We start from the raw sequence: 25,705 nt of genomic DNA, 5'->3' as shown, positions 1-25,705 counted from the left end.
CACAGTGGAGCTGAGCCTTGCTTTGTCCTTTGTCCCATGCAGCCCTGGGCGACGCGGCCAGCAGAGGAGACGAGAAGAGGCCCAGGAGCGTGGGGGCGCTGTACATCATCCTCCCCATCGGTAAGCCCACCGGCCTGGCCCACCCGCATCCCGCCCCCGGCCTGGCCCCCTACGCTGTGACCGCCTAGGCCAGCCCACCTTTCCTTCCAGGCTAGGGGGGGCCCCTTTTCCAGCGCCATTCACTCAGCAAATACAGTCGAGTGCCTACTGTGTGCCAGCCCGCTTCTGGGTCCTGGGGCCTCCACTGGTTGAGGACGAAGCCCCCTACCTGCTCAGAGCTGATGCATCAGCCGGGGCCCGGCCCCGAGGTTGCTGCAGGGAAGGCCCCCGCCGCCCGAGAGACGCCTCCTGCTGAATCGTTCTGCAGGGGGAGTTCAGGGAGTTGTACCCCCCACTGCCCACCTCACCCCTGTCAGTTGCCCCTCTTTTTTTTTTTTTTTTTTTTTTTAAGATTTTGTTTATTTATTTGACAGACAGAGATTACAAGTAGGCAGAGAGTCAGGCAGAAAGAAAGAGGAAGCAGGTTCCTGGCTGAGCAGGGAGCCCAATGCGGGACTCGATCCCAGCACCTGGGATCATGACCTGAGCCGAAGGCAGAGGCTTAACCCTCTGAGCCACCCAGGTGCCCCGAGTCACATCTTTTAATTCCTTTTCTGAGCAAACCCTTTTGAGGTGTCCCTTCCCCAGCCGGCCCAGTCACAGAGACCTACATGTCGTCTGGCTGGGAGGGGACTGACATGGCAGTGGGACCCCCCCCCCGCCCCGGGGCGGCTGATGAGGGCAGCGCCCACCCCCTGTCCTCCCAACGGAGCCCGAGTCTCTCCCACTGTCTGGGCCTTGGCGAGAACTTTCTTCTTTATTTATAAGATTTTATTTTATTTATTTGCGAGAGAGCAAGAGAGAGAAGGAGCAGAGGGAGAAGCAGACTCCCCACGGAGCAGGGATCCCAACTTGGGGAGCCCCAAGTTCATGGCCTGAGCCCAACGCAGACGTTTAACTGACTGAACCACCCAGGCGGGGATTTTTTTTTTTTTTTTTTAAAGATTTTATTTTATTTATTTGAGAGAGAGACAGTGAGAGAGAGCACGAGCGAGGAGAAGGTCAGAGAGCGAAGCAGACTCCCCATGGAGCTGGGAGCCTGATGTGGGACTCGATCCCGGGACTCCAGGATCACGCCCTGAGCTGAAGGCAGTCGTCCAACCAACTGCGCCACCCAGGCATCCCCAGGCGGGGATTTTTTACAAACCTGGGCTGGCTGAGCCCTTGGCTGTCCCCTGGTCTGGGCTCGCCACCACGGGGCCCACTAGAAATGAGGCAAAGAGCATCTGGACGGAAGGAGTCTTGGCTCCCGGGGATCGACTGCAGTCCCGTTTCTGGAAGAGGGGAAGCCCCCCATGCGGTGACTCAGAGGAAACCTGGGAACATGAACCACCGTGGGGCATTTCCGGGCCGAGGCAGTCGCAGTGGGCCTCGAGTTAGAGATTTATTATGCACACAGGGAGGTTTTTTTCTTAGTGGCTTCGAATTTGGACCAAAAAAAACCCCTCTATACGTCAGAAAGCCCAGAGTCTGCTGGTGGTGTCCCTGGGTAGGGGTGCGGGGGGCTGGGCGCGCTCCGGGGCGCCCCCTGACCAGGCCCCCTCCCTCCGCAGTCCTGCTCACCCTCCTGTGCTTCGGGACCTTCCTCCTCTGGAAGAACTGGCGGCTGCGGAGCATCAACAGCATCAACTTCGACAACCCCGTGTACCAGAAGACCACGGAGGACGAGGTCCACATCTGCTGCAGCCCAGACGGCTACACCTACCCTTCGGTGAGGGCCCCGCCCCCACCCAGAGGCTGGGGGACCCTCCAGAGCCCTTCTGGGGTGGGGAGTGGACAGCATCAAGAAAAGGGGGGGAAACAAGCCAGTGGGGGCTGGGCGAGCCTAGATGAGGGAGCTGGGGTAGGCTTCCCGGAGGCTGGTGTGGCTGGAGCTGAGAACTGGGGTAGGGGAGTGTCGGGGCCGGGGGAAGCCAAGGGAAGGGACAGGACAGGACAGGACAGGACTGGACGGGATGAGGCCCCTGGAGGAGGATTCTGGCTTTGCTCTCACAAGATGGGAGAGAGTTCTGGGCCTGGCCTGACTTGGGGCTCACAGGCGCCCTCAGGTGGCTGTCGGGGGGAAAAGACTGGAGCCAAGGTCAGGAGCTGGGGACCAGGACAGAGGCCGCTGCGCTGGTCCCAGCCAGCGATGAGGGGGGCTGGGGGGCCGGGAGGCGTAGGTGGCCTCTGGCCATGTTTACTGAACATTGGCCTGATCGCTTCCGGCGTTTCTCTTTCGTGACAGAGACAGATGGTCAGCCTGGAGGACGAGGCGGCGTGAGCTGCCGCTTCCAGGTCCGTCCTTCCCCGGAACCTGCTGCTGGTCACGGGCAGGAAGAACACTTTCTCCCCAGACCCTTGACCTGCCCCAAACCCTTCCTGAGACCTTGACGCCCTCCTGTTTCACTCAAAGAAAGCAGCGAACCCAAAGCAGCGCCTGCAGCCGCTGGGCCTGTCCTGCCAGAGCTTTGTTCTATATATTTATTCGTCTGGGAGGCAGACGGGCTTCCAACGGCGCCCAGGCAACGGGTTGAGGTCAGAATTTTTTTTCTTTGTGACTAGTGGAGAGGAGAAGGCTGAATGAGCTGGGGGGGGGGCGTCTCTGCCCTCTCCAGGGACTGCCAGAGGGACAGAGAAGGCCAAGGGGCTGGGAACTGGAGAGCAGACCTACACTACCTGCGAGGTCCTGGGTGGCTGCTCTACCCCTCCCCGTGCCCACCCCAGCCCGAGGCCCTAAACTCAGGAGTAACCGAGCTCACCTCTGCCTTGCTGGACAGCCAGCGCTCACTGTTGCTTTGCTGCACCTCAGGTCCGGATCAAACTCGGGTTTTCCAAGCGAGGTCTGTGCCCACACCAAGACTCTGGCATTGGTCTTGACCTGGCCAAATCCAGCATCCCGGGGGTGGGGCCAAGTGAGTCCCGTTCATTCACCGAAACCTCCACGGTCCCCAGGTTACCGGTTGCCCTTAATATGGATTAAGTGCCTGAGATGCCCAGTTAGCCGATGCGTGCAGACAGCGGCCTCCAGTCTCTAAGAGCGTCCTGTGGTCCAGGCGTGGTGGCCTGAACCCCAGCCCCCGTGCCTGCACCAGACCCTTCCAGATCCCTCGAGCACTTTTTTTTTTTTAGTTCAGGGCTGTATCTTGGGTAACATTGACATTGTTACTGTTTTGCACTGGTTTCTGCTCCGGTTGGGATGGGCTCCGGGCCCACGTGGACAAACGTGCGTGATCTCGGGGCCTCTCCCCTCTCCCCACCGAGCGCCTCAAAGCTGCCATCTTCACTGTCCCGCTAGTGTTTCTGCTTCCGTGCAGACGCCCTGAGCCATTCATTTCCCCCAACAAGATGCTTGTCGTTGATGGGTGCCTGTCCAATACATGCATGGCCTTTTAGCCCCGTAAGTCATCCCCTTGGGCTTGGTCGGCTCACGGGACTTAAACAAAACGTCTTTGCCATGCCCTCAGCTGTGTCGCCTTTCCGACCAAAGAGAGAAGAGGCGGCCTCCTGTGGCTTCCTGCCTGGCCTCGTCCGGGGCCTGCCTGTCGCTCCCCGCATGACGGCCCGACACTGTGCCCTGCCCTCTAGGAAACTGTGAAGCCTTTTCTCCTGCCGAAGCATGTAAATAATCCCTCGTACAGATCCCGGGGGGGCTGTTTTGTTATGTTTGCACTTTGTATATTTGTTAAATGTGTATCACTTCTATATATGAAACAAAGATCTATTTATTTTTGCAAACCCTGGTTGCTGCATCGCTGACCCCTCCGGGGGTTCTGCCTTGGGGGGAAGTCGTCTCTGAGACGCCTCTTTTTGTACAAAGATTAGCGCAAAGCTCTTCAGGAGAATCGTGTCTGTGTTGTATATATGGTGGGTGGTGGCTTTTGGGAGGTGGGTATTGCTTTTTAAACCACTGTATAGAATGTTTTTATAGCCCAAATGTCTTACTGTGATCGATTAAATTTCTTAAATGAACCGCTGGCAAAACCTGGACCGTTTTCTTCCTCCAATGTCTGGGCTCCTCCTCCTGTGCATGGGCGGGACTCCCCCCCCCAGAAGATGGATCTGGAAAAGGGAACATTTTCTCAGAGCTCGGGATGGGCTACAGGCTATGGGGTGCTTCCCTGACTTGGGGTTTTGCTAAGTTTCCAGCATACGCCTTCACAGAACCGGCATCTATGGGATACCTGTGTTGTGGGCCGGGTCCTGGTCTAGGCATGTGGGATACCGCAGTGAATAAAACCATAGAAGTGAGTAAGAGTCTGCCCTCAAGGAGCTGACATTGTAGAAGGGGAAATAGATACAGTGCTTATAATCTTAGAAGAATATTCTAGAAGAATTTTTAACAGGGCAATGGGACAGAGAAGTGACTGGCAGGGAGAGGACTCCTTTCGGGAGGGCTCAGGGAAGGATTCTCTAAGGAGGTGACATCTGAGCTGAATCCAGAAGCTGAACTGGGAGGAAGAGTGGCCTGGGGCCGAGACCTCCCCACCTGGTCCAATCAAGGGATGATTTCCGATCGAAGCGTCCCTTCTAACCGTTTGGGGTCCTGGAGTGGTTGCTGTGAGGTTTTCTTAAAGGATGAAACAGGATAAACACCTGTAAAATTAATTAGTAAGATAGAAAATGAGATTCTCCAACACAAATCCAAATAATCATGAGTTCCAGCAAATTCTTGTGTTCCATAGCGGCAACATTTGGCGAGAGCTGTGGGCGTCCAGCCACGTGCTTCCCTGTTCTTTCGTGCACCCCGTCTTGACCAGGGTCTGGACCTGTTGGCCATTAAGACCCCTTTCCCTGAGCATGGCAGATCAAACCACAAGTGGTCTAGGCGGGTCCCTGGGAGGGGTGCGCTCAGGGACACAGTAGGTGGACGGATAGAAAGAACTTAATATGGGAAACTGCATAAAAGAGACCAAAAAAACTACGTAAAAAAGACCAAACCATCACGACATGCCAGCTCACACTCCAGGATTCCACTTGAGGTTCCTAAAGAAGTCTGGTTCATAGATACCGGAAGGAGATGGTGGGCGCCAGGGGCTGAGGGAGGGGTGTAGCAAGTTGGCATTCAGTGGGGACAGAGATTCAGTTTGGGAAGAAGGAAGTTCTGGGGGCGCCTGGGTGGCTCAGTGGGTTAAAGCCTCTGCCTTCGGCTCAGGTCATGATCCCAGGGTGCTGGAATCGAGCCCCGCTTTGGGCTTTCTGCTCAGCAAGGAGCCTGCTTCCCTTCCTCTCTCTGCCTGCCTCTCTGCCTACTTGTGATCTCTGTCAAATAAATAAATAAAATCTTAAAAAAAAAAAAAAAGAAGGAAGTTCTGGCCATGGCCGCACAACCATGTGATTGTACTTGATGCCCTTGAATTAGATGGTTAAACATGGTTAAGATGGCCAATTTGATGTTATGTGTATTGTAACACAATTTAATACTAAATTATAATTTAGAGACCAAATTGGGGAACAATGAGGCAGCCAGAAGTAAGCAACAGCGTAGGATGGGGCTGGCGTCACTGGACCCCGGGAGGGAGCCGGTGGGAGCCTCCCAGGAGACACTGTATGGCAGACAAAAAAGAGAGATTCAGCGTCTCCCCTCCTCCCAGTGCTCTCTCCCACTAGCGGCCCCCGTTGGTTGAATCCAGCGGGACCTGAGGAATGGGGTCCCCTGCCTTACAGGGCAGAGGAAGGGAGAGCAGGAACAGGGGGGTAGGGGGAGGGATGACCCAGAGTGCCCGACAATGGGGTGGGAAGGAACACATCCTGCGCCAGGCCACCTAGTTTGGGATGGGTGACCCCAGGCCCACGACAGCCTCAGTTTCCCCAACTGAAACTGGGCTCAGTGCTAATCCCCCTCCCAGGCTCGGAGCAGGGGGGTCGGGGGCTCTGCGCATGCCCAGAGAGGAAGGCCGGGCGCTGAGAGCCTGTTATCTTTTCTGTGTCCACAGGGTGGCACTTCCTTCCTTCCTTCCGCCTTTTGTCTTGGGAAGGTTCCAAAGTGCCTCTGGGGGTGAAAACTGAGCAGACCGCACAGGACGCCGCGGGCCCTGCACGCCGGCGCTCGATAATTGGTTGATTGACTGATTCCATGCTCAGCCGTGTGGCAAACGGGACAAATGAGCGTAAATGGCTTGGCAAACAGAAGGGGCCTGGAGGTGTCCGAGGATGCGGCCACGGGGAGGTGGCAGGACTTGGGGGGTCCCTGGGCCATGAGCACGCATGGGAGTGGCCAGAGGTGTTGGAGACTTCTTACCCGTATCTGGCTTCAGCTGTTTTCTGCTGAAGGACTGGTGACTCAAATCCTTCCTCGGCGCCCCCACAGCACCCCTTGCATGTGACACGGACACGCAGGGCTTAGAGCTTCATGACAAATAGGAGCAAAGACTTCTTGGGCATTAAATCGTCTGCTCCTCCGTGTGGGCCCCTGAGGAGAGGACAGTAGCCAGCGCCCATTTCACAGATGGGAAAGGGGAGGCTTGGGTCACTGGGCTCAGCTCACGAAGCTCTGGGGCGTGGGAAGATAGTTGCCACCCCGTCACTTCCCCTACTGGCTGTGAGGGGTAGAGGGGACAGATTCTTAGGGCTTAGGGCTCAGAACAGGGTCTCCTATTGGAAGGCCACCAGAGAACTGTGATGGTGCTGATTCTGCCGGGGCAGAGACATCCTGCCGCTTGGGGACTGTCACCCCCAAGGACAGGGTGGGGGACTGGCAGTCCTGCCCTCCTCTGCTCTGAGGGCTCAGTAGCTCTGGCCAGGACGGGTTGGGTGGCAGGAGGAAGTTGCTCCCCTAAGCTTGATATCCCCAACTTGTGTCCTCTGCTGCCCCCACCCCCACCCCTGGCAGCCCAAACCACAGCTGCCTGCGGTGAGTCAGGCTGGAGCCTGCGGGACTGAGCCCAGGTCCGAGAGGGAGAGCGGAGCAGAGCGGGGTGTGCAGAGGGTTGCCCTTCACCGCCCACCCCCGCAGTTTCCCCTGCCAGCCCCTCCCCTCTGCCGGGAGCTGGGGGGGGTGGGTGTCAGTGCCTCCTTCAGTCTTCCAGGAAGTGAATTCTCTGAGCGAGGGATGAGGGCGAGCCCTGGTCACATCAGCCACCCTGCAGAGCTGGGCAGCGGAGGGGGGGGGGTTGGAGGCGGGGCAGCCCTGGGGACTCCTGGGTCTGGTCCAGCTCCCACTCCAGAAAGCTCGGGTTTCAGCCTTGCTTCCTGCCCTTGGTGGAGGGGCTCCCTCCTCCTGGAGCCCCACCCTCCCAGGCCCAGCTGCTCTGCTTATCCTGGCCTCTACTCCCACGCTGTGCCTGGGATGGAGGGGGGAGCTTGGGGGTTCACAGCAAGACCAGCCCCCTAGAAACGCTGGGCTACTGCAAGGTGTCCTGTGCTAAAGACTCCCTTTGCCAGGTCCCAACTCTGGTCCTGCCTGGAATCTGAAATCCTCTCCAGATCTTACTGGGGACTGCAGGCCCAGCATGATCAAGCAACCACTCCCTACTCCTGACCCTGTGGGATCAATCCCCCCCACCCCCTGCCCCACTGCTTTGCTACCCCTGCACACCCACCTTTGCACTTGCTGTTCCCTCTGCCGGGATCATGATCTCCACACTTCTGCACCCTGGGGCCTCAGGTCTGGGCTCCAATGCCCCCCTCCTCCCCAGGGCCTCCTATAGGAATCCACCCCCCACCCCGCCCAGAACAGCAACAGCTTTTATCACTAACTGGAAGGGGGAGTTCAGTACCCGAACTCTGGGTCCAGTTCAAACCCTAGCTCTGCTGCTCATCCCCTGTGAGAACTTAAACAATTAACTGGTATACTCTCTGTGACTCAGTTTCCTGAGTTTCCTTCTCAACCCATTCGTCTTGGCCTCCACTGGAGTGTGGCTCCCTGATGCGAGGCGGGGTCCGGTGGGTCAGAGATGCCCCGCCCACATTTCTGAGTCAATTGGGGAGCCTGCAGGAGGTCCCAGGCCCTGTCTTGAGGACAACCTTTCCGGTCTCTCCCCAGCCAGTCCAGAGAGATCAGGCCTGGGCCTCATATCTAACGGAGGTTTGATTCCAGCCCCAGAACCCCGTGTCCCAGGCACACGCACTCACGCTCACCACCAGCCACGCCCCCCCATATATGAACTAGGAAGAGCTCTATTCACAGCTCACGTGGGGACAGGGGTGGGGGACACTGGGTGGGCCACCCAGGGCAATGAAAGTCCTGGGGGTTTAGAGAAAGAGGCCGAGGGCCCCTCGGGGGCAGCCAGCTCGGGACTGGCCGCACGACTGCGGAGTGGGAGGGCCTCCACTATTACTCAGCATCTCCTGCGCTCTTTCCCCAGCACACCGACTACAGGCCAGGTCGGCTGGGCCTTCGGACCTCTGACTCGTGGCCAACTATCCGCGATGACTTTATCGGGAACGTCAGCTTTGCAGCTCCAACAACACAGGCCCGGGCTCCCCACTGCTGGGCCGCTTTCTCCCCGGGTCACCTTGAAAAAGGGGCTGCCACCTCTGAGGCTGCCCCTCGTCAGCAAAGCCGAGCTGCTCCTCCACGGACCCCTCAGCCCTACTGTGGGGGCTCAGACTCCAGGGGTATCACGGTCCTGTGACTTTGGGCATGTGACCAGACCATTCCGTGCCCGTCAGCTCATCTGTAAGATGAATGCTCTTTCCTGGCTTGGGAAGGCGCTGGGGGGCACACGAGGGGAAGGGGGTCAAGTCTCCGCTCTGCGCGCGCAAGGCCAGTGAGCCGGCTCCCCACTCGCGGGCATGGGGACACGGATCTCACTTCTTCTTCAGCCCGGCTGGGCCAAACCCGCAGCAGGCCCGTGGCCGGCCTCCGGAGTCCCGGGGCCGGTGACCACCACTGCCGGGGCGGCTCTCCGAGGAAGGCCGCGCAGGGGTGGGGGTGGGGGAGCACCCTGGAGGCTGTGGGCCTGAGGCTGGCCTGCCGGCTGTCCTGGGCACCCAGCCAGCCCTGGGCAGTGAGTCAGGGCCCAGGCATGCGGAGGGCCGGGTCCTCTCCCGGCCCCTGTGAGCTCAGGCGCCTCCCTGCACCCGCCCGCCAGGCCACGTTCCTTACCCAATTGCTCACGCCGCCGGCCAGTTCCCGGGGGTGGTGGTGGGTGTTGCTGTCTGGGTCGACAGAGGCACACGGCCACTCTGAGCCGGGGTTCCCACGGCCTCCCCGAAGGGACCGGCTTCTTTTGGGGGAAACTGAGCTCCAAGCCGCCAGTACCTCCTCGGCCCCCTCCCAGAACCAAGCAAAGCGACTGCATGGCAGGAGAGCCGGCCCACGGAGGGCTTTAGGGCCTGGGCCTCGGCGCTCTCGGGCTCTGGTCTGCAGCGAGCTCCACGTCTTGCCTCTCCCAGGCACCTGCAGGCCTGCTTGATGCGCTACAAGGATGGGCGGGTCGCCTGCGCAGGGGCTCTCAGCTGGGCTGGGTTGTTTCTCCGGTGCTACCCCACCCCCCACCGCTGCCATCAAGCAGGTGGAGGCCAGCTGTTAGCATGACAGCAGCTACTCAGACGACCACGTGTGGCCACCTGGCCGGTTCTTGGCTGAGGCTGCAAGGTGGGGGGAGGGGCACTGCCTCACGTGTGCTCCACTGAGGGGGTCTCCTGGCACCCAGAGGGTGGGGGCCGGGAATGCTGCTCAAGGTCCGGCAATGTCCAGGACAGCCTGTACCACAGAGAATGACTGGGCCCGACGTCCCTAGGGCTGAGGTGGGAAAACCCTGGTCAAGTTCAAGTGTTTTGCCCTTTGGAGGCCGATGGTACAAACAGGAGTCTCTGCGCCTATTTCAGGCCATAAAAGACCCTACCTACCGATCTTGAAAATGAGAACAGCTCAGGAGGAATTATGAGACCATTTACTCGAACATGTAAAGCCAAGCCCTTGGCATAGAAACAGAACCTCGAAGGTTCTGGGAATCCCTGTGAACCGAGTGAACTGGTCCATCCCCCTAGAGTCTGACAGGCAGGCTTCCTGCCCCAGAACCCGCAAGGGTGACCTGAGTGGACCGTGTCTGGTGCCCATGACGGCTCAGAAGCCGCTGGAACCTCCTGCTCACTGCTCTGCCTGGAATGCCTCCTCTCCAGTCAGAAACCACTGTAACCTGGCACCTTCTAGAAACAACTCCGTTATGCGGCCGTGTAAAAACCCCAGACCAGAGGACCCAGAGGCTCGTGTGACCGTGCCATACCTCCCGACCGGGCTGTATGTAGAAGGCAGCCCCTAGGTTTGAGGGGAAACTGCTTCCTTTCTCTGCCCTCAGGCAGGCAGGCTGGCAGTAAGCTTCCCATTCTCAGCGGTACCCCAGGTCACTGGGGGGCAGGGGAGGGGGACACGGAGCTCGGCCTGGGTTGGATGCTGCATCAGTTAGATTTACTTGAGCTGGGGCTCCTGAGAGGCTCAGTGGGTTAAAGCCTCTGCCTTCGGCTCAGGTCTGATCCCAGGGGCCTGGGGTTGAGCCCCGAATTGGGCTGTCTGCTCAGCGGGGAGCCTGCTTCCTCCTCTCTCTCTGCCTGCCTCTCTGCCTACTTGTGATCTCTGTCAAAGAAATAAATAAAATCTTTAAAAAAAAAAAATTTACTTGAGCTGTGGAGGGCCTGGCTGGCTTAGTCACAAGACTACGTAGTCTCCCCTCATAAATTAGTCCAGTGCTGGGGCGCCTGGGTGGCTCAGTGGGCTGAGCGTCTGACTCGATCTCAGCTCAAGTCTGGATCTCAGGGTCATGAGTTCAAGCCCCGTATTGGGCTCTACACTGGGTGGGGAGCCTACTTCAAAAGAAAAAGTCCAGGGGCGCCTGCGTGGCTCAGTTGGTTAAGCATCTGACTCTTGCTTTCAGCTCGGGTCATGATCTCAGGATCATGGGGCTGAGCTCTCACTCCAGGCTCCACCCTCAGCCCGGAGTGTACATGTCCCTTTCCCCCTGCTCACACTCTATCTTTTTCTCGCTCAAATAAATAAATAAAATCTTAAAACAAAAGTCCAGTGCTGCTGATACCCAGCTCCACGGTCATCAGGCAACCAGGCTCCGGTCAACCCTAGCGGCTTGTATCCCTCCTTACGTGCGGCAACAGGGCTGCCAGGGCTCCAGCCAGCACCTCCATGTTCCAGTTCTGGGCACACGGTGGCACTCAAGACTATGCTCCGAGTCACTACAAAAGGGCCCATCTTGATACACAGATGACAAAGACACAGGACGGGTCATCGTACACTGTGGTGCCACATGCACAGTGTGGCCACGATGTAAAGCTGCGGGTCTAGTCTCCAGGGCAGTTCTCCAAAGTTCCCTAGCCAAGGCTGCGCCAGCACTGAGGCCAAAGGCCTCAAAAGACAAACCCCAAAAGACAAACAAAAAACCCAAAAAAACCCAGACTATTTGTGTACAAACATTTAATGTCCAGTTCCTCTCACCCTTGAGGCACCGACCGCCCAGCACGCTTGCGTCGTGCCGTGCGTGGAAGTGTCCCTGAGGCCCCCGGCTACCAGTCTGTGTCCACCAGGCTCCAGAGGTAGTCGCTGATGAACTTCTTGGAGAGCTGGGTGCTGTCCAGGTGGAGAGGCTGGGCCACGCTGGGGCCGTGATGGACTGAGGGCGCAGATGTAAGGAAGCCTGACACACACGGCACCCCGGGACCCCAGGAGCAAAGGGTACCCCCCCTCTGAAGAAACTGTCAGACTGTATTTAGAGACTGAACAAGATTTCTGTGAACAAAAAGTTGAATTCTGATAGTGTACTCTTTACAAAACATTGTGCTGAGATACATCTAAAATCTACCATTTTAGCGAGTTTTTAAGTGTAGAGCTCAGTGGCATTCAATACAGGCACAAGGTTGTACAGCCATCCCGACCATTGGTCTCCAGAATTTTCCATCTTCCCCATGGACCAGAGGCTCCCCTTCCCCTTCCCCCGGGCGCCTGCCATCTACTTCCTGTCTCTGTGGCTTTGCCTCCCCTAGGGAACCTTCCTGTCTGTGGAATAAGACACCCGTTTACTTGTTGTGTCCGGCTGGTTTCACTTACCATGTCCTCCAGGTACATCCATGTTCTAGTATGTGCCAGAAGCTTCTCCCTTACTACGCGGAACATACCTCAAGGACGGGTACACCAGCGTGTGCTTACCCAGCCATCTGCTGCGCCATCACTGGGTCGCTCCCACCTTTCGGCCGTGGGGACCACCGCCGTCATGCGCACAGGTGTACAACCATCTCTTCGATACTCTGCTTTCCGTATTTTTGTGTCTGTACCCAGAAGGGGGACTGCGGGGTCCTCCGGGGGTTCGGGGGACCTGCCGGACTGCGGCTCACGGCAGCTCTACACCCCCCATCGCCACCAGCAGCGCACCGGGCTCCGCTTTCTCCGCAAAGGATACTGCCTTTGACCATGCCCGCCTCACTCTCGTAGTCCCACTCGATTTTACTGACTCGGCGATAAAGTTGAGCCACGTACCTGTAGGAGAACGAACACGCGCGCGCGCACACACACACACACACACAGAGGAGAGAGAAAAGAAAGTCACCCGGGCATGGACTCCAGCTCAGAGCTGTGGATCACACCCGCCGCCCTGCGTGCCCGAGGGACCTACACAGCCGAGGGGATGGTGACCGTCGTGTCTTCGTCAACTTCCCTTTCCTGTCTCTCCAGACCGGCCTCGATCTCCTTGAGCTCCTCCAGCTCTCGGGTGAGCTGAGTCAAGCAGGCAGTTAAGGTCGCCTCGCTCTGGAGGGGGGCTGCCCGTGCTAACCCCAGCCACGGGCAGGCCCAGGGTCCCTGGCTCGAAGCCCAGCGCCCAGCGGGAATGAGCCGGCGTCCCCGCGGTGAGCCCGAGGCCCGGCCGCCGCGCGCAGCGGGAAGGATATTCGAGGCTGGCCTTCACGCGGGCGTCCTCCTCGCCCGCCTTCTGAAGCTCCTCTTGCAGCTGCTGCAACTCGACGCCGCCCTGGTGCGCCCGCTCTTTGGCATCAAGGAGGCTCTGGGCCACTTCTTCCTCCATGGCCAGGATCTCTGGGGTTGGGGGGGGAGAAGGCTGAGGCCCTTGCGCGTGGTTTCTCCTGGGTCTGCCCGTGCCAGAGGCCTTGGCCACTCCTTGCTTCCTCGCCTACGGCTCCCCAAACTGCCGGTCCTATTTCCAAAAGCCCACCACTCCGTTCCACCCAGACCTCGCAAAAGTACTTCCATGTCACCAAAACACATTTGAATCCGCCCCAAAAAATGAACAAATGGGTAAAGAAATCAAGAAATCAACCACTCCAGCCTTTCCTTGCACACCTAGTCTTAATTTATAAGGTCACGTTGAACTCTGTTGCCCAAGCAAGAAGCTTGGCCCTCGCTTTCCACATCCAATTAGCGATCCAGGCCTGGCCTGGCCGGTCCCCTGCTCCTGGCCAGCGGGAACCCCCTCACGGGTTCCTCCAGGATCAACCCAACAGCCTCCCCCTCTCTCCCTGCTTTGGTCTCTCCTGTTGCCAATCCCTTCTGCTCTCTGCCTCTATGGTGGCTGCCTTAGAGACCAAACGAGAAGTCCCTCCCCTCCTCAAAGACCATCCATGGCCCACTAGTGTCTAAAAGATAAGGCCCGGGTCCCTCTGAGCATCTTCAACTTCGACAGCCTTTCTGGCTACTTTTCACCCCACTGTGTGCTCTCCTCACTGCTCTGGCCACAGAGACACCTCATCATTCTGCAAATAAGCCCGTTTTTTTTTTTTTTTTTTACAAGGCCTTGTAAAAGGCCCTGCCTGTCCACTATGGGACGCCGCTGTGCTCCTGCCCATTGTGCACTCCTGGACCCAGCCTTCAAGACCTCCTGCGCAGTGCACAACTTGGGCAGCTGGACACTCTCCTCTCCCTCCTAGGGTGCGGCCATGCTTCCCGGACAGCACCCCAGCTCCGAATGATTCATTCCTCCTCTTTCCTTCTCGAATCAGGGATTGCATCTTACAGTTACCATAGATCACCAGCACCTACTCAGAATAAACATGCTTTGAACAAAACATCCAGAAAGATCAAAAACACCCTAACAAGGTTACCATGTTCCTTCCCAGACAGCTGGAGAAACCCGCCAACTTAAAGAAGGCACAGATGGAAATGCTTCCCAAAGGGCTGGCGTTTAAGTGTTTACAAACTTACATTAAGTTAATTTTTCGTCAAAATATTATATGTATATGGCTGTGAAAATTTAAACACACACAGGCACCCCCGGCCCCCGCCAGCCTCTCCACCCCTCTGAAGCAGCCACTTTCAACTCATCACTGTTTTCTCTGGCATTGACCTTCACATTTCTAAATAATCTGCTTATGCTGCTATTTCTCGATTTGTCTGTTTTAAACAGTGCCTGCTGACTTCCTGTTAGGATAGCTGAGGGTCTGGTTCTCTTCTGCGGCCTTCCTGCCCCTTCTCCCCTCACCCTCCCCACAGACAACCTGAGTCTCCTTGGATTCCTCCCTGGGAGGGTCCTCCTCCCCCACAAGCCTCTGAGGGATGTGGCTTTAGCCCTGCCCCCATGCAGAGGTGGACAAGAAGCCCCAAGATGTTCAGTGACTTGTCCACAGACGCTTAGCTCTGAAGCCCGGATCTGAACTGAATCCCAGCTTCCTGGTCCACTGACTCCTGTCTCCCCAGCCCTAACTCCATCCGTTCTGCTAAAACCCAGGCAGTCTGGGTGATGCCATCTTCTCCCCAAACCATCAATGGAGGGGGAGTGAATGGAGTGGTGGGGGGAGAGGAACGAGAGAGATGGAGGAGAGAAGGAGAAGACTCTGACTGGGCATCCACCACACTTAGAACCTCCAAACTCCTGTTGCCGGCAGGGTCTTGCTGTGGCTGATCTCACCTTCAGCACTTTTTCCTGGGTCTCCAAGCTCACTCTCACCTTGTGACCATGGCATTTGCAGTCACCTCTGCCAGGAACACTCTTCCCCCAACCCATCCCCTGCCTAGCTCCTAGGTCATTTCGGTCTCAACCCAAATAGCATCTCCGTGTGAAATATAACTGTAAAAAGGCATTAAAAAAAAACCAAAAAAACCCTGGCAACGAAACCACTGCGGAAAACCGGATGACAGTTTCTCAAAGATTAAATATCAAATTACCATGTGATCTAGCGATTCCACTTCTGGGAAAATGCAAAAAGAATTGAAAGCAAGGACCCAAAGAGATATTTGCACACCCATGTTCATGGCAGCATTATTCATAGCAGCTGGGGGCTGGAAGCTACCAACTGTCCGTCAGTGGATAAATGGACAAACAAAATGAGGTATGGCCATACAGTCGAATATTATTCAGCCCTACAAGGAAAGGAAATTCTGACTCCCTACAACGTGGATGAATCTTCAAAACATTGTGCTAAGTGAGTGCCTCAATCAGTTAAGCGTCTGCTTAACTGATCCCAGGAACCGGAGATGGAGCCCAGCATCAGGCTCCCTTCTCGGCGGGGAGTGGGTTCCTCCCTCTGCCTCTGCCTGCTTGTATGCAGCACAAGAGAGACAGAGAGTTTGTCTCTCTGTCCAAATAAATGAATAAAATCTTAAAAAAAAAAAAATAAAGGGGCGCCTCCCTGGCTCAGTGGGTTAAAGCCGCTGCCTTCCGCCCAGGTCATGATCCCAGGGTCCTGGGATGGAGCCCCGCATCCGGCTCTCTGCTCAGCGGGGTGCCTGCTTCCCTTCCTCTCTCTCTCTCTCTCTGCCTGCTTCTCTGCCCACTTGTGATCTCTGTCAAATAAATAAATAAATAAATAAAGCTATTCTCTTTAAATAAATAAATAAATAAATAATAAAAAGAAACCATTGTGCTCAATGAAATAAGTCAGACACGAAATATAAAAAATAAAAAGAAAATAAGCCATACACAAAATTCCAGGACTCCGGTTTATATGAGGTCCCTAGAATAGTCAAAATCCATAGAGATAGGAAGCAGAATGGTGGGTGCCAGGGGCGGGGAGGAGGGGAAATGGGGAGTTAGTGTTTAACGAATGCAGTTTCAGTTGCGGATAATGAAAACATTCTGGAGATGGACGGTGGGGTTGGTGGCACAATGATGTCAATGTGCTTAACGCCACTGAACTGACCCTTAAAAATGGCTAAAATGGTAAGTCTTCCAACAATTTTATACCCACCCAACATTGTTAGCCTTAAAAGCAATAAAAACCTGGCACTGAGAGCAGTAACAACGGGTGCTATCGGCGGTCCCATTTTACAGATCAGGACACTGAGGCTTGAGAGGGCAGCCTCTGGACTGGGGCCACAAGCCTCAAGAGTTACCTGAAATCCAGGTTGGAGGCTGAGTGAGCCCCTCTCACCTGTGGGAGAGGCTCGATCAAATCCTCTCTCTCCACCATGTTAAGATATTTATCAGCAAAGCTTTTTTCCCTTAACTTTAAGAGTCTTACATTTGCTGGTGTCTTAAATTCCACGTAAATGGTATTATCTATCCACTGTTCTCTCCATGTAAAGCAGGAGGCACTTTCCCAGGATTTGTTTAATACCACCACGGCCCTGGCTCCATCCCAAGCCTCCTTGGGTTTCTGCTAAAACATCCTCTTTCCAAAAGGCTTTCACCGACCCGCCGCAAAACATCACCACACCCTCCTATACAATCCAATTTTTCTCCTTAGCCCATCACCTCCCGACTTACCCATTTTTCTTGTTTATCTTCTGACCTCCCCCCACTAGCATTAACAATCCCCTAAGGGATTTTGTCTGTTTCCTTCTCGCTTCCACCCTGGGCTGGCACGCTACCTGGCACACAGCAGGTGCTCGGTAAAACAGCTGAACCACCTCAGGAAGTGCGGATGCTGGGAGCTAAACTCAGCGCTTTGACTCCTGAGCCCCACTCCGGACCCTGAGTTCCCCAGTTCCTGCTCACGGAACGCTCAGCGTTGGGCCAGACCCTGCGAACTCCTATATTCACCAACTAACTCCCAAGGAGGTGGATGCCATCCTGAAGCCCATTTCACGGGTGGGGAGGAAACTAAGGCTCAGAGGGGGCGGTGTCTACGGGAAAACGAGGCAGGGATGGGAGCGCCCAGGAGGGAGGGTTTCGAGGCGGACCTGCCGCCCCCTGCCATAACGCGGGCCTGGGTCTCGGCCGCCCCCGGCCCCAGCCCTGACCTCGCAGCCCTTGCTCGGCGTTGTCTTGCGTCTCCAGCAGGCGCTCCACCACTTGTTCGTGGCGTCCCAGCAGCCGCCGTTGCTGGGCCTCCGCGCGGTTAGCGCCTAGCAGGCTCAGCAAACCCTGGCTCACCTCCTCCATGTCTCGGAAGGCCGCCATGACTACGCCAGGACCATTCCCGCGCAAGTTTAACTGCCCTCAGGGCCCGCCCCTTTCCCAAAGGCTCCCGTTTTCATTGGCTTGGTCCTCCATCAGTCATCAGGGAATGGGCGGGAGGAAGCTTCAGGTCTGGCCTAGTGCGCCTGCGCCGGCGCCTCCGTCAGTCTCCGGCGATGGCTAATCGGCGCAGGGAGGGGAGGTGTGTGCCCGCGGGAGTCCTGCGTGATGCGCCTGCGCAGGCTGGAAAGCGTCTGGCAGGTCCTGAAGCTGTTTGTTTTTTTGGCAGCCCACGGCCTCCAGGGCGGGGTTCTAGGGGCGAAGCCGTAGGACTGCGTCTCGTGGAGCTGACGTTCAATAGAGTGTGCGTGGGGAACTCACAATCAACGTAATAAATAAATCAATTCCATAACAGGCTGCATAGCAAGATGGAGTCTGCAGCCAGATTTATGGGGTTCGAATCCCACTTACTACCATTGTTCCCTGTGCAAATGACTTCACCCCTCTGTGCCTCCTTTTCCTCTTGAGTAAAATGGGGGTCATAATAGTACCTACTTAGGGGTTGACGTGAGAATTAAGTGAGGACGGTGCTGGGTATTCCGTGAGCACTGTATTAAGGCATTAAATAAAACCTCCACAGAACACTAGTAAGTGAGGCAACCAGCCTAACTAAAACACCACAACCCCATGCTGTGTGAAGGGCTATAGTAGAGAGAAGAAACAACTTGCCCATTTACGTGACAAATTTATCAAACTGTGCTAAAGAAATCAATTCAGCAGGTCATGACCAGTATTTTCTACAAAATACAATTAGGAAAAAAAAAAATCAGTGCATTGTGTACAGAAAGTTAAGTATTGTTTCGAGGAACTCCAAAATCTGCAACTGTGTACTGGGTGTGACATTATATTTTCAAAAAATGGCTACGGAAATAGTTCCAACCTTGCCACTCCCCGTCAAGAGGCAGACTCTCATTTTCCTTTTGAATTTCAGCAGGACTTTGTGCAACAGAATAAAAATGTGGCAGAAAGGATATTCTGAATTACGAGCCTCGGTCAGAAACTAGGGTGCAGCTTCTGCCTGTGCAAGCTTGTGGTCTCTCTTGCTTTCCTGCCCTCTCTCAGTTTGGGGATACTCTGTCTCAGAGCCTAGCTGCCATGTTGCAGGGAACCCAAGAGCCTCCCAGATGAGGCCGCAGTGGAAGCCAGCGTCAACCATCAGACAAGTGAGCGAGTGAGCACTGAAAAGACTTCAGCCCCCAGCCTTGGAGCCATCACAGCCAACACCAAGAGGACCAGAGACAGCTGGCCCCACCAAGCTCTGTTGAAACTGCAGATCTGGGCGCCTGGGGGACTCAGTGGGTTAAGGCTTTGCCTTCAGCTCGGGTCATGGTCAGGGTCCTGGGGTAGAGGCCTGCATGGGCTCTCTGCTCAGGGGGGAGCCTGCTTCCCCATCTCTCGTCTCTCTGCCTGCCCCTCTGCCTACTTGTGATTTCTCTGTCAAATAAATAAATAAATAAATCTTTAAAAAGAAAGAAAGAGGGCGCCTGGGTGGCTCAGTGGGTTAAGCCGCTGCCTTCGGCTCAGGTCATGATCTCAGGATCCTGGGATGGAGCCCCATATTGGGCTCTCTGCTCAGCAGGGAGCCTGCTTCCTCCTCTCTCTCGCTCTGCCTGCCTCTCTGCCTACTTGTGATCTCTGTCTGTCAAATAAATAAATAAAATCTTTAAAAAAAAAAAAAAAGGCAGTCATTCTGGGAATAATCCAGCCGTAACACTTGGATTGCTGGGTCACGTGTGAAATTTCTGTCTTACTGTAGGTCCCACAAAAAACCCTGAAGGCCACTGCTCTAGTGGCGAGGCCTCACAAGGAAACAAACGAACAGGATCATTTTAGTGAGGAACATGTGCTTTGAAGGCCCTCCAGCAGGGTCTAGGATAGCGTCCCTGGAGTTGGGGATAGGGAAGGAAGTGACTTGAGGTCATGTGGTTGGGGCAGGACCGACTCTCTGGGCAGGGGACATAGGAACCAGGAACCGGGATCTGAGGATAAAATGATGTTGGGAAACCAGCACCAAGCAAAAGAAAGAGCCTATGGACAGAAAGGACAATAAAGTGGGGAAATTTTTAGTTTGTTTGAGGAATACTGAGGAGGACTAAGTGGCCGGAGAGGAGTAGGGAGAGGGTTTCTGGGAGCCCTGAGACTTTAATCCAGTATAACAGGAAGCGTTAGAAGCGCTGTGTAGGGGAGAGCTATGGAATAAACTGGCTTCCAGATCTTCCAGAGAGAGTCTAGAGAATATCAGGGCCAGCTGGATATGCAGAATGAGGAAAAGGAAGAAGTTGCTTTCTGGGTGTTTGGCCCAAACATCTGGATGGGTGGTGGTGCTTGTGGGCAAGAGGGAGAGGAACAGGCATGGAGGGGAGGGGCTCCATGAAGTGGAAGGTTTAGGGAAGTTCTTTGTAGCTGGGGAATGGCCACATGGAACTATCGAGAAGGTGCTTGCTTCGCTGTGAGTCTGCAGAGACACTTAGGCTGGGAATAAAAGCCGGTTGTCCAGATGCACCTGAGACGAGATGTCAGCACCCTGGGAAAGAATAAGGAAGAGGGAGTATAAGAACCAAGCACTGAGACCCTCTGACTGTAGGCAAAGAGGAGAAGTGAGCAGAACAGAGAAGGCATCACCAGGGAGGAAGGAGAGAAACTACCACAGAGCGGTCAGGAAATGTGATTTGATTGCCCATCAGGACTCTGACAGGTCCCCCGCCCCATGCCTGGGGCCACCTTCTTCCTCAGAGCTTACTTTATTATTTTTTTAAAGTTTTATTTATTTAAGTCATCTCTACACCCAACGTGGGGCTTGAACCCATGACCCTGAGATCAACAGTCGCATGTTCTACCTACTGAGCCGGCCAGACACCCCCAGAGCTTACTTTGCTTTGAAGAGACAGTTTTTGTGATGACCCCAAGTGTTGTTTTTATATTTTTACAGCGGTCCTGGAGCTGGGAGCACCCTTAGGATTGAAGGATTGATTTAATCTTAACCCAGGTCACAGGTCTCTTTGAAATTTGATCAAAGCAGGGACACAGGCTTTTTCCGAGGCTTTTCCTCGGAAAACTACACGCTTTTGGATCCACACACGTTTGGATTTTTTTTTTTTTTTATTCTTTTTATTTTTTTTTTTTAAAGATTTTATTTATTTATTTGAGAGAGAGACAGTGAGAGAGAGCATGAGCAAGGAGAAGGTCAGAGAGCGAAGCAGACTCCCCATGGAGCTGGGAGCCTGATGTGGGACTCGATCCCGGGACTCCAGGATCATGCCCTGAGCCGAAGGCAGTCGTCCAACCAACTGAGCCACCCAGGCGTCCCCACACGTTTGGATTTTGTGCGTTATTTCAGGTTTAGGACTCCAGAAGACCATCTCCGGATTTTTAGGCCAAGAAGCTCCCCAGCCTTTGTCTCATGGGGTAGCTATCACTTTGGAAGAAACATGGGTGGTGGGCGTGGAGTTGCGTCCCCGGAGTCAGCATTTATGGCAAGCAACGCTCTCCTCCTGTTGGCTGAGCCCTTAGGCTAGGATTGCTCTGTTACCTCAACTGTGTGACCTTTGGTGGCCGGAGCTCATATTCTCCACGTCTAAAAGGGGTGGATTACTACCAACGCAGAGTGAAATAATGAGGAGATAAGACGTCAGGGGTTCAGTTTCTGGTTCTCCAGATTACCTGTGACCTTGGCAAGCTCTAAACCTTTCTAAACCAGGGGCTAATGATAGCTCTCTTATCAGCTGGGGTGGGGTGTTCATGAGATAAGCCATTTGGGATTGCACAACCGTAGCCTGACAGATATAAATGCTCCTGTCAAAAAAGGTCATTCACCTCCCTTCCAAAAATCAAAGCAAGAAACACCTCACAACCGTTAGGATGGAGACTATTTAAAAAAAAAAAAAAGTATTGGCGGGAGTGGAGAGAGTATTGGACGAACCCTTGTGCATTGTGGGTAGAAATGTAAAATGGCGCCTCCACTATGTAAAACAATATGGCGGGTGCTCACAGAATTAAAAATGGAGTAACCCAGAAATTTCACTTCTAGGTATATAGCCCCAAAATTGAAAGCGAGGATTTGGAGCTATTTCTACACCCAAAGTGATTTGTAATAGCCAAAAAGGTGGGAGCAACCCAAGTGTCCCACTGATGGATGGTTGAACAAGATGAGATGTAGCCATACAAAGGGATGTTGTTACTCAGTCTTAAAAAGAAAATTCTGACAGTTGCAATATGGATGAACCTTGAGGACATCATGCTCGTTGAAGTAAGTCAGTCATAAAAAGACAACCACTGCATGGTTGCATTTATTTGAAGTTCCTCCAGTAGTTAAATACGTAGAGACAAAAAGTAGGCCAAGGGTTGCCAGGTGGGGTGGTGAAAAGTCAGTGTTTAATGTGGCCAGTTTGAGTTTGGGAAGAGGAAAGAGTCCTGGAGGTGGGTGGTGGGGATGGTTACACAAGTGTGAATGTGTTTCATACCACTGAACTGGACACTTAAAAAAGTTGGCTTCAGTGGGGGGTGCCTGGGTGGCTCAGTCGGTTAACAGTTTGCCTTCAGGGGCGCCTGGGTGGCTCAGTGGGTTAAGCCACTGCCTTCGGCTCAGGTCATGATCCCAGGGTCCTGGGATCGAGTCCCACATCGGGCTCTCTGCTCAGCGGGGAGCCTGCTTCCTCCTCTCTCTCTCTGCCTGCCTCTCTGCCTACTTGTGATCTCTGTCTGTCAAATAAATAAATAAAATCTTAAAAAACAAACAAACAAACAAACAAACAAAAAAAAAAAACAGTTTGCCTTCAGCTCAGGTCATGATGCTGGGGTCCTAGGATAGAGCCCCACATTGGGCTCCCTGCTCAGCAGGGAGCCTGCTTCTCCCTTTCCCACTCCCCCCCTGCTTGTGTTCCCTCTCTCACTGTTTCTCTGTCAAATAAATAAAATCTTAAAAAAAATAAAAAAGGCTTTGGGACGCCTGGGTGGCTCAGTTGGTTAAGCAGCTGCCTTTGGCTCAGGTCATGATCCCAGCATCCTGGGATAGAGTCTCACATCGGACTCCTTGCACAGCGGGGAGCCTGCCTCTCCCTCTGCCTCTGCTGCCTGTGCGCGCTCGCTTGCTCTCTCTGGCAAATAAATAAAATATTTTTAAAAATGGCTTTGATTGGGGGGCACCTGGCTGGCTCTGTCAGTGGAACGTGTGACTCTTGATCTAAGGGTTGTGAGTTCAAGCCCCACATTGGGTATAGAGATTACTTTTAAAAAATGAATAAGGGATGCCTGGGTGGCTCAGTTGGTTAAGCAGCTGCCTTCGGCTCAGGTCATGATCCCAGCGTCCTGGGATCGAGTCCCACATTGGGCTCCTTGCTCAGCAGGGAGCCTGCTTCTCCCTCTGCCTCTGCCTGCCATTCTGTCTGCCTGTGCTTGCTCTCTCCCCCTCTCTCTATCTGATAAATAAAAAATCTTTAAAAAAAAATAAAAATAAAAAATGAATAAAATCTTTAAGAAATGGCTTACATGGTAAGTGTCATGAATATTTTACCACAATTAAAAATAAAAATACATATATCAGCAAAAAGCAAAGCAAGAAACGGGGTGGTACTGAGGAACGGGATCTTAAGCCTGAGCTAACAAGTTAACAAGGATGACAAAGGGGCACCTGGGTGGCTCAGTGGGTTAAGTCTCTGCCTTCAGCTCAGGTCATGATCTCAGGGTGCTGGGATCGAGCCCTGAATTGGGCTCTCTGCTCAGCAGGGAGCCTGCATCCCCCTCTCTCTCTCTGCCTGCCTCTCTGCCTACTTGTGACTCTGTGTCAAATAAATAAATAAATAAATAAATAAAATCTAAAAAAAAAAAAAAAAACCCAAAAAGCAAAAAACAAGGATGACTAAATGGGCCTTGGAGATTGCTTGTGGGCAACAATATTTTTAATTTCTGAAAGGCCTTTTGGTTCACAGAGCCCTCTGGAAAACTGACAGTAGACCTTTAGTTCAGAAATACATAACTTAAAAAAAAAAAAAAAAAGAAATACATAACTTTACATAAACTTCTGGGATTTTCAAGACCTTCTGAAAGTCCCCCATGATCTAGTGGTGGAATGGTCCAGAGGAAAAACAGGAGAGGTAAGGAGAGCAATCTTCAATCACCCTTGGGGGAAGTGAGGGGAGGAACCCAGGAATGGGTAGGGCAGACACTCTACATCCAGTCTTAGTGTTGCTAATACAGGATATTGTTTGAAAGCTATACATTTTTGTACACGATCTGTGCACAAAACATGTGCATAGGATACCTCAATAAAAAAATCCAACAGCAAACCAAGATTCTAAAGATCTAACCTATCAGAAAAAGGTCTGGCAGGAGACACTCCAACGTGTTGACAACAGCAGGCATTTCAACCAGTTGGGACCATGGCACCTTCCACTGTGCCAAACACTTTTGTATTTTTAGAATTTTGCCTTGTACAGTCACGATGAATTATTTTGTTCACAAGGAAAAAAAAAATCAGTAAAGGTGTTTTCTGAGGTGTTCACAGTGAGTGTTCATTAAAACTTTGTGGGGTGCCTGGGTGGTTAACAGTTGGTTGAGCGACAGACTCTTGGTGTCAGCTCAGGTTCTGATCTTGGGGTTGCAGGATCGAGCCCTATGTTGGGCTCCGTGCTCAGTGGAACCTGCTTAGGACTCTCCCTCTGTCCCTCCTGCTCGTGCTCTAAAATAAAGAAATAAATCTTTTTTGTCTTTTTAAGATTTTATTTATTTATTTGACACAGAGAGAGATCACAAGTAGTTGGAGAGGCAGGCAGAGAGAGAGGGGGAAGCAGGCTCCCCGCTAAGCAGAGAGCCCGATGTGGGGCTCAGTCCCAGGACCCTGAGATCATGATCTGGGCCAAAGGCAGAGGCTTCACCCACTGAGCCACCCAGGCGCCCCAAATAAATAAATCTTAAAAAACCAAAAAATTTTCTCCAACTATGGCGATGTTCTGTATCTCCAGTTTTGATTTGGTAGCCACGGTGGCTACGGAGCACAAAACAAGTATAACTAATTTACATTTAAATGGAAACAGCCACTTGGGGAAGTGCCTGAGTAGTGCAGAGCAGAAGGGAGTTTACTATACATTATTGTCACTTTGCTGTCACTTTTCATGTTGTTTAAAATAAGTCCATATAGGGGCGCCTGGGTGGCTCAGTGGGTTAATCCGCTGCCTTCGGCTCAGGTCATGATCTCAGGGTCCTGGGATCGAGTCCAGCATCGGGCTCTCTGCTCAGCAGGGAGCCTGCTTCCTCCCCTCTCTCGCTCTCTCTGCCTGCCTCTCTGCCTACTTGTGATCTCTCTCTGTCAAATAAATAAATAAATAATCTTAAAAAAAAAAAAAAAAGTCCATATAATTTTATTTTTTTTGTTGTTTTGGAAAGAGAGCCGTGTGGGTGGGGCTTGGGGCAGAGGGAGACAGAGAATCCCAGGCCGACTCCTAGCTGGGCGCAGAGCTGGACACAAGACTCCATCCCATGACCCTGAGATCGCCACCTGAGCTGAAACCCATCTAGACGCTTTACCACTGAGCCACCCAGGCGTCCCCAAATCAGTCCATTTTCCAAAAAGAGATCTATTTGAGAGGCACTTGGGTGGCTCTGTCGGTGAAGCGTCTGCCTTTGGCTCAGGTCATGATCCCAGCGTTCTGGTATGAGTCCCACGTGGGGCTCCCCGCTCAGTGGGGAAGCCTGCTTCTCCCACTGCCTGCAGCTTCTCCTGCTTGTGCTCTCTTTGACCAACAAATACGAACTTTAAAAAAAACAAAAACAAAAAACTAGAAGCTTAAAGAGGAGTACAGCAAGACAAAGACCAGAGGCTGCCGCGTGGACGGTATCATAAGATAGCTTTATTAAATTCCTTTACCTTCTACAACACGATTACAAAAAGGAATACTTCATTTACGTGTAATACTGTCTTTATGGACGTACCGTGGTCGGAAAGTGAAGTTAAAGGTCATGGATACACGTGAGAAGAGCGCGGGGGTGGGGGCGGGGGGACCTCCCTGGAGCCTCGCACACTAAGCCCCACCGGCAGGGGAGGGGAAAGCAGAGATAAATGCGGACTTATCTGGGGTTGGGGGGGGGGTGGCGGCTGGGGATTGTCAATGAGCTGCTTCTAGGAGCTTAAAATAAACCTCACTGCTGGCTCTGGGGCCAGACACACAGGCACACAACTCTGGTACCACTTCTCAAAGCCGCCCCCAGTCGTCCCCAGTCCGCTCTGGTTTTGCGCCCTCTCCGACTTACATGCGCGCGCATGCGCACACGCAACCCTTCGA

At 53.7% G+C, this 25,705-nt stretch overlaps 2 protein-coding genes across 3 annotated transcripts in view; one reads left to right on the top strand and one right to left on the bottom strand.

Annotated features, from left to right (window-relative positions):
- Positions 1-2,506, top strand: part of LDLR (low density lipoprotein receptor) — a 32,187-nt gene extending 29,681 nt beyond the window's left edge. Inside the window, exons 16-18 of the mRNA XM_044254179.1 lie at positions 43-120; positions 1,713-1,870; positions 2,387-2,506. Of these exons, the coding sequence (XP_044110114.1) occupies positions 43-120; positions 1,713-1,870; positions 2,387-2,422 (272 nt within the window). The 3' untranslated portion in view covers positions 2,423-2,506. The remainder of the gene's footprint in view (positions 1-42; positions 121-1,712; positions 1,871-2,386) is intronic.
- Positions 2,507-11,489: 8,983 nt separating this feature from the next.
- Positions 11,490-17,383, bottom strand: SPC24 (SPC24 component of NDC80 kinetochore complex). Of its 2 annotated transcripts, none has more exons than XM_044254177.1 (5): positions 17,216-17,383; positions 12,973-13,117; positions 12,699-12,803; positions 12,486-12,562; positions 11,490-11,702 (listed from the first exon to the last, which is right to left on the bottom strand). In XM_044254177.1, exons 1-5 carry the CDS (start codon positions 17,373-17,375, stop codon positions 11,596-11,598), a joined length of 594 nt encoding a protein of 197 aa, XP_044110112.1. In that variant the 5' UTR covers positions 17,376-17,383; the 3' UTR covers positions 11,490-11,595. The 2 variants fall into 2 exon arrangements, with proteins under 2 accessions (XP_044110112.1, XP_044110113.1); XM_044254178.1 differs by having other exon boundaries at positions 12,699-12,794.
- Between the last annotated feature and the right edge of the window lie 8,322 nt (positions 17,384-25,705).

The sequence above is a fragment of the Neovison vison genome, chromosome 6, assembly GCF_020171115.1.
Source record: "Neovison vison isolate M4711 chromosome 6, ASM_NN_V1, whole genome shotgun sequence".
NCBI classification, from domain to species: domain Eukaryota; kingdom Metazoa; phylum Chordata; class Mammalia; order Carnivora; family Mustelidae; genus Neogale; species Neogale vison.
Note: the sequence above shows the minus strand (reverse complement) of the source record. Positions and strands in the feature narration are given on the sequence as shown.

Excerpts from the sequence above, each read along its gene's own strand:
- SPC24 (XM_044254177.1), bottom strand. The coding sequence starts at position 17,375 with ATGGCGGCCTTCCGAGACATGGAGGAGGTGAGCCAGGGTTTGCTGAGC. Across the intron at positions 13,118-17,215 it reads CGCCGAGCAAGGGCTGCGAG|AGATCCTGGCCATGGAGGAA; the intron begins GTCAGGGCTGGG and ends CCCCAACCCCAG. Across the intron at positions 11,703-12,485 it reads GGCGGGCATGGTCAAAGGCA|TCCATCACGGCCCCAGCGTG; the intron begins GTATCCTTTGCG and ends CTGCGCCCTCAG.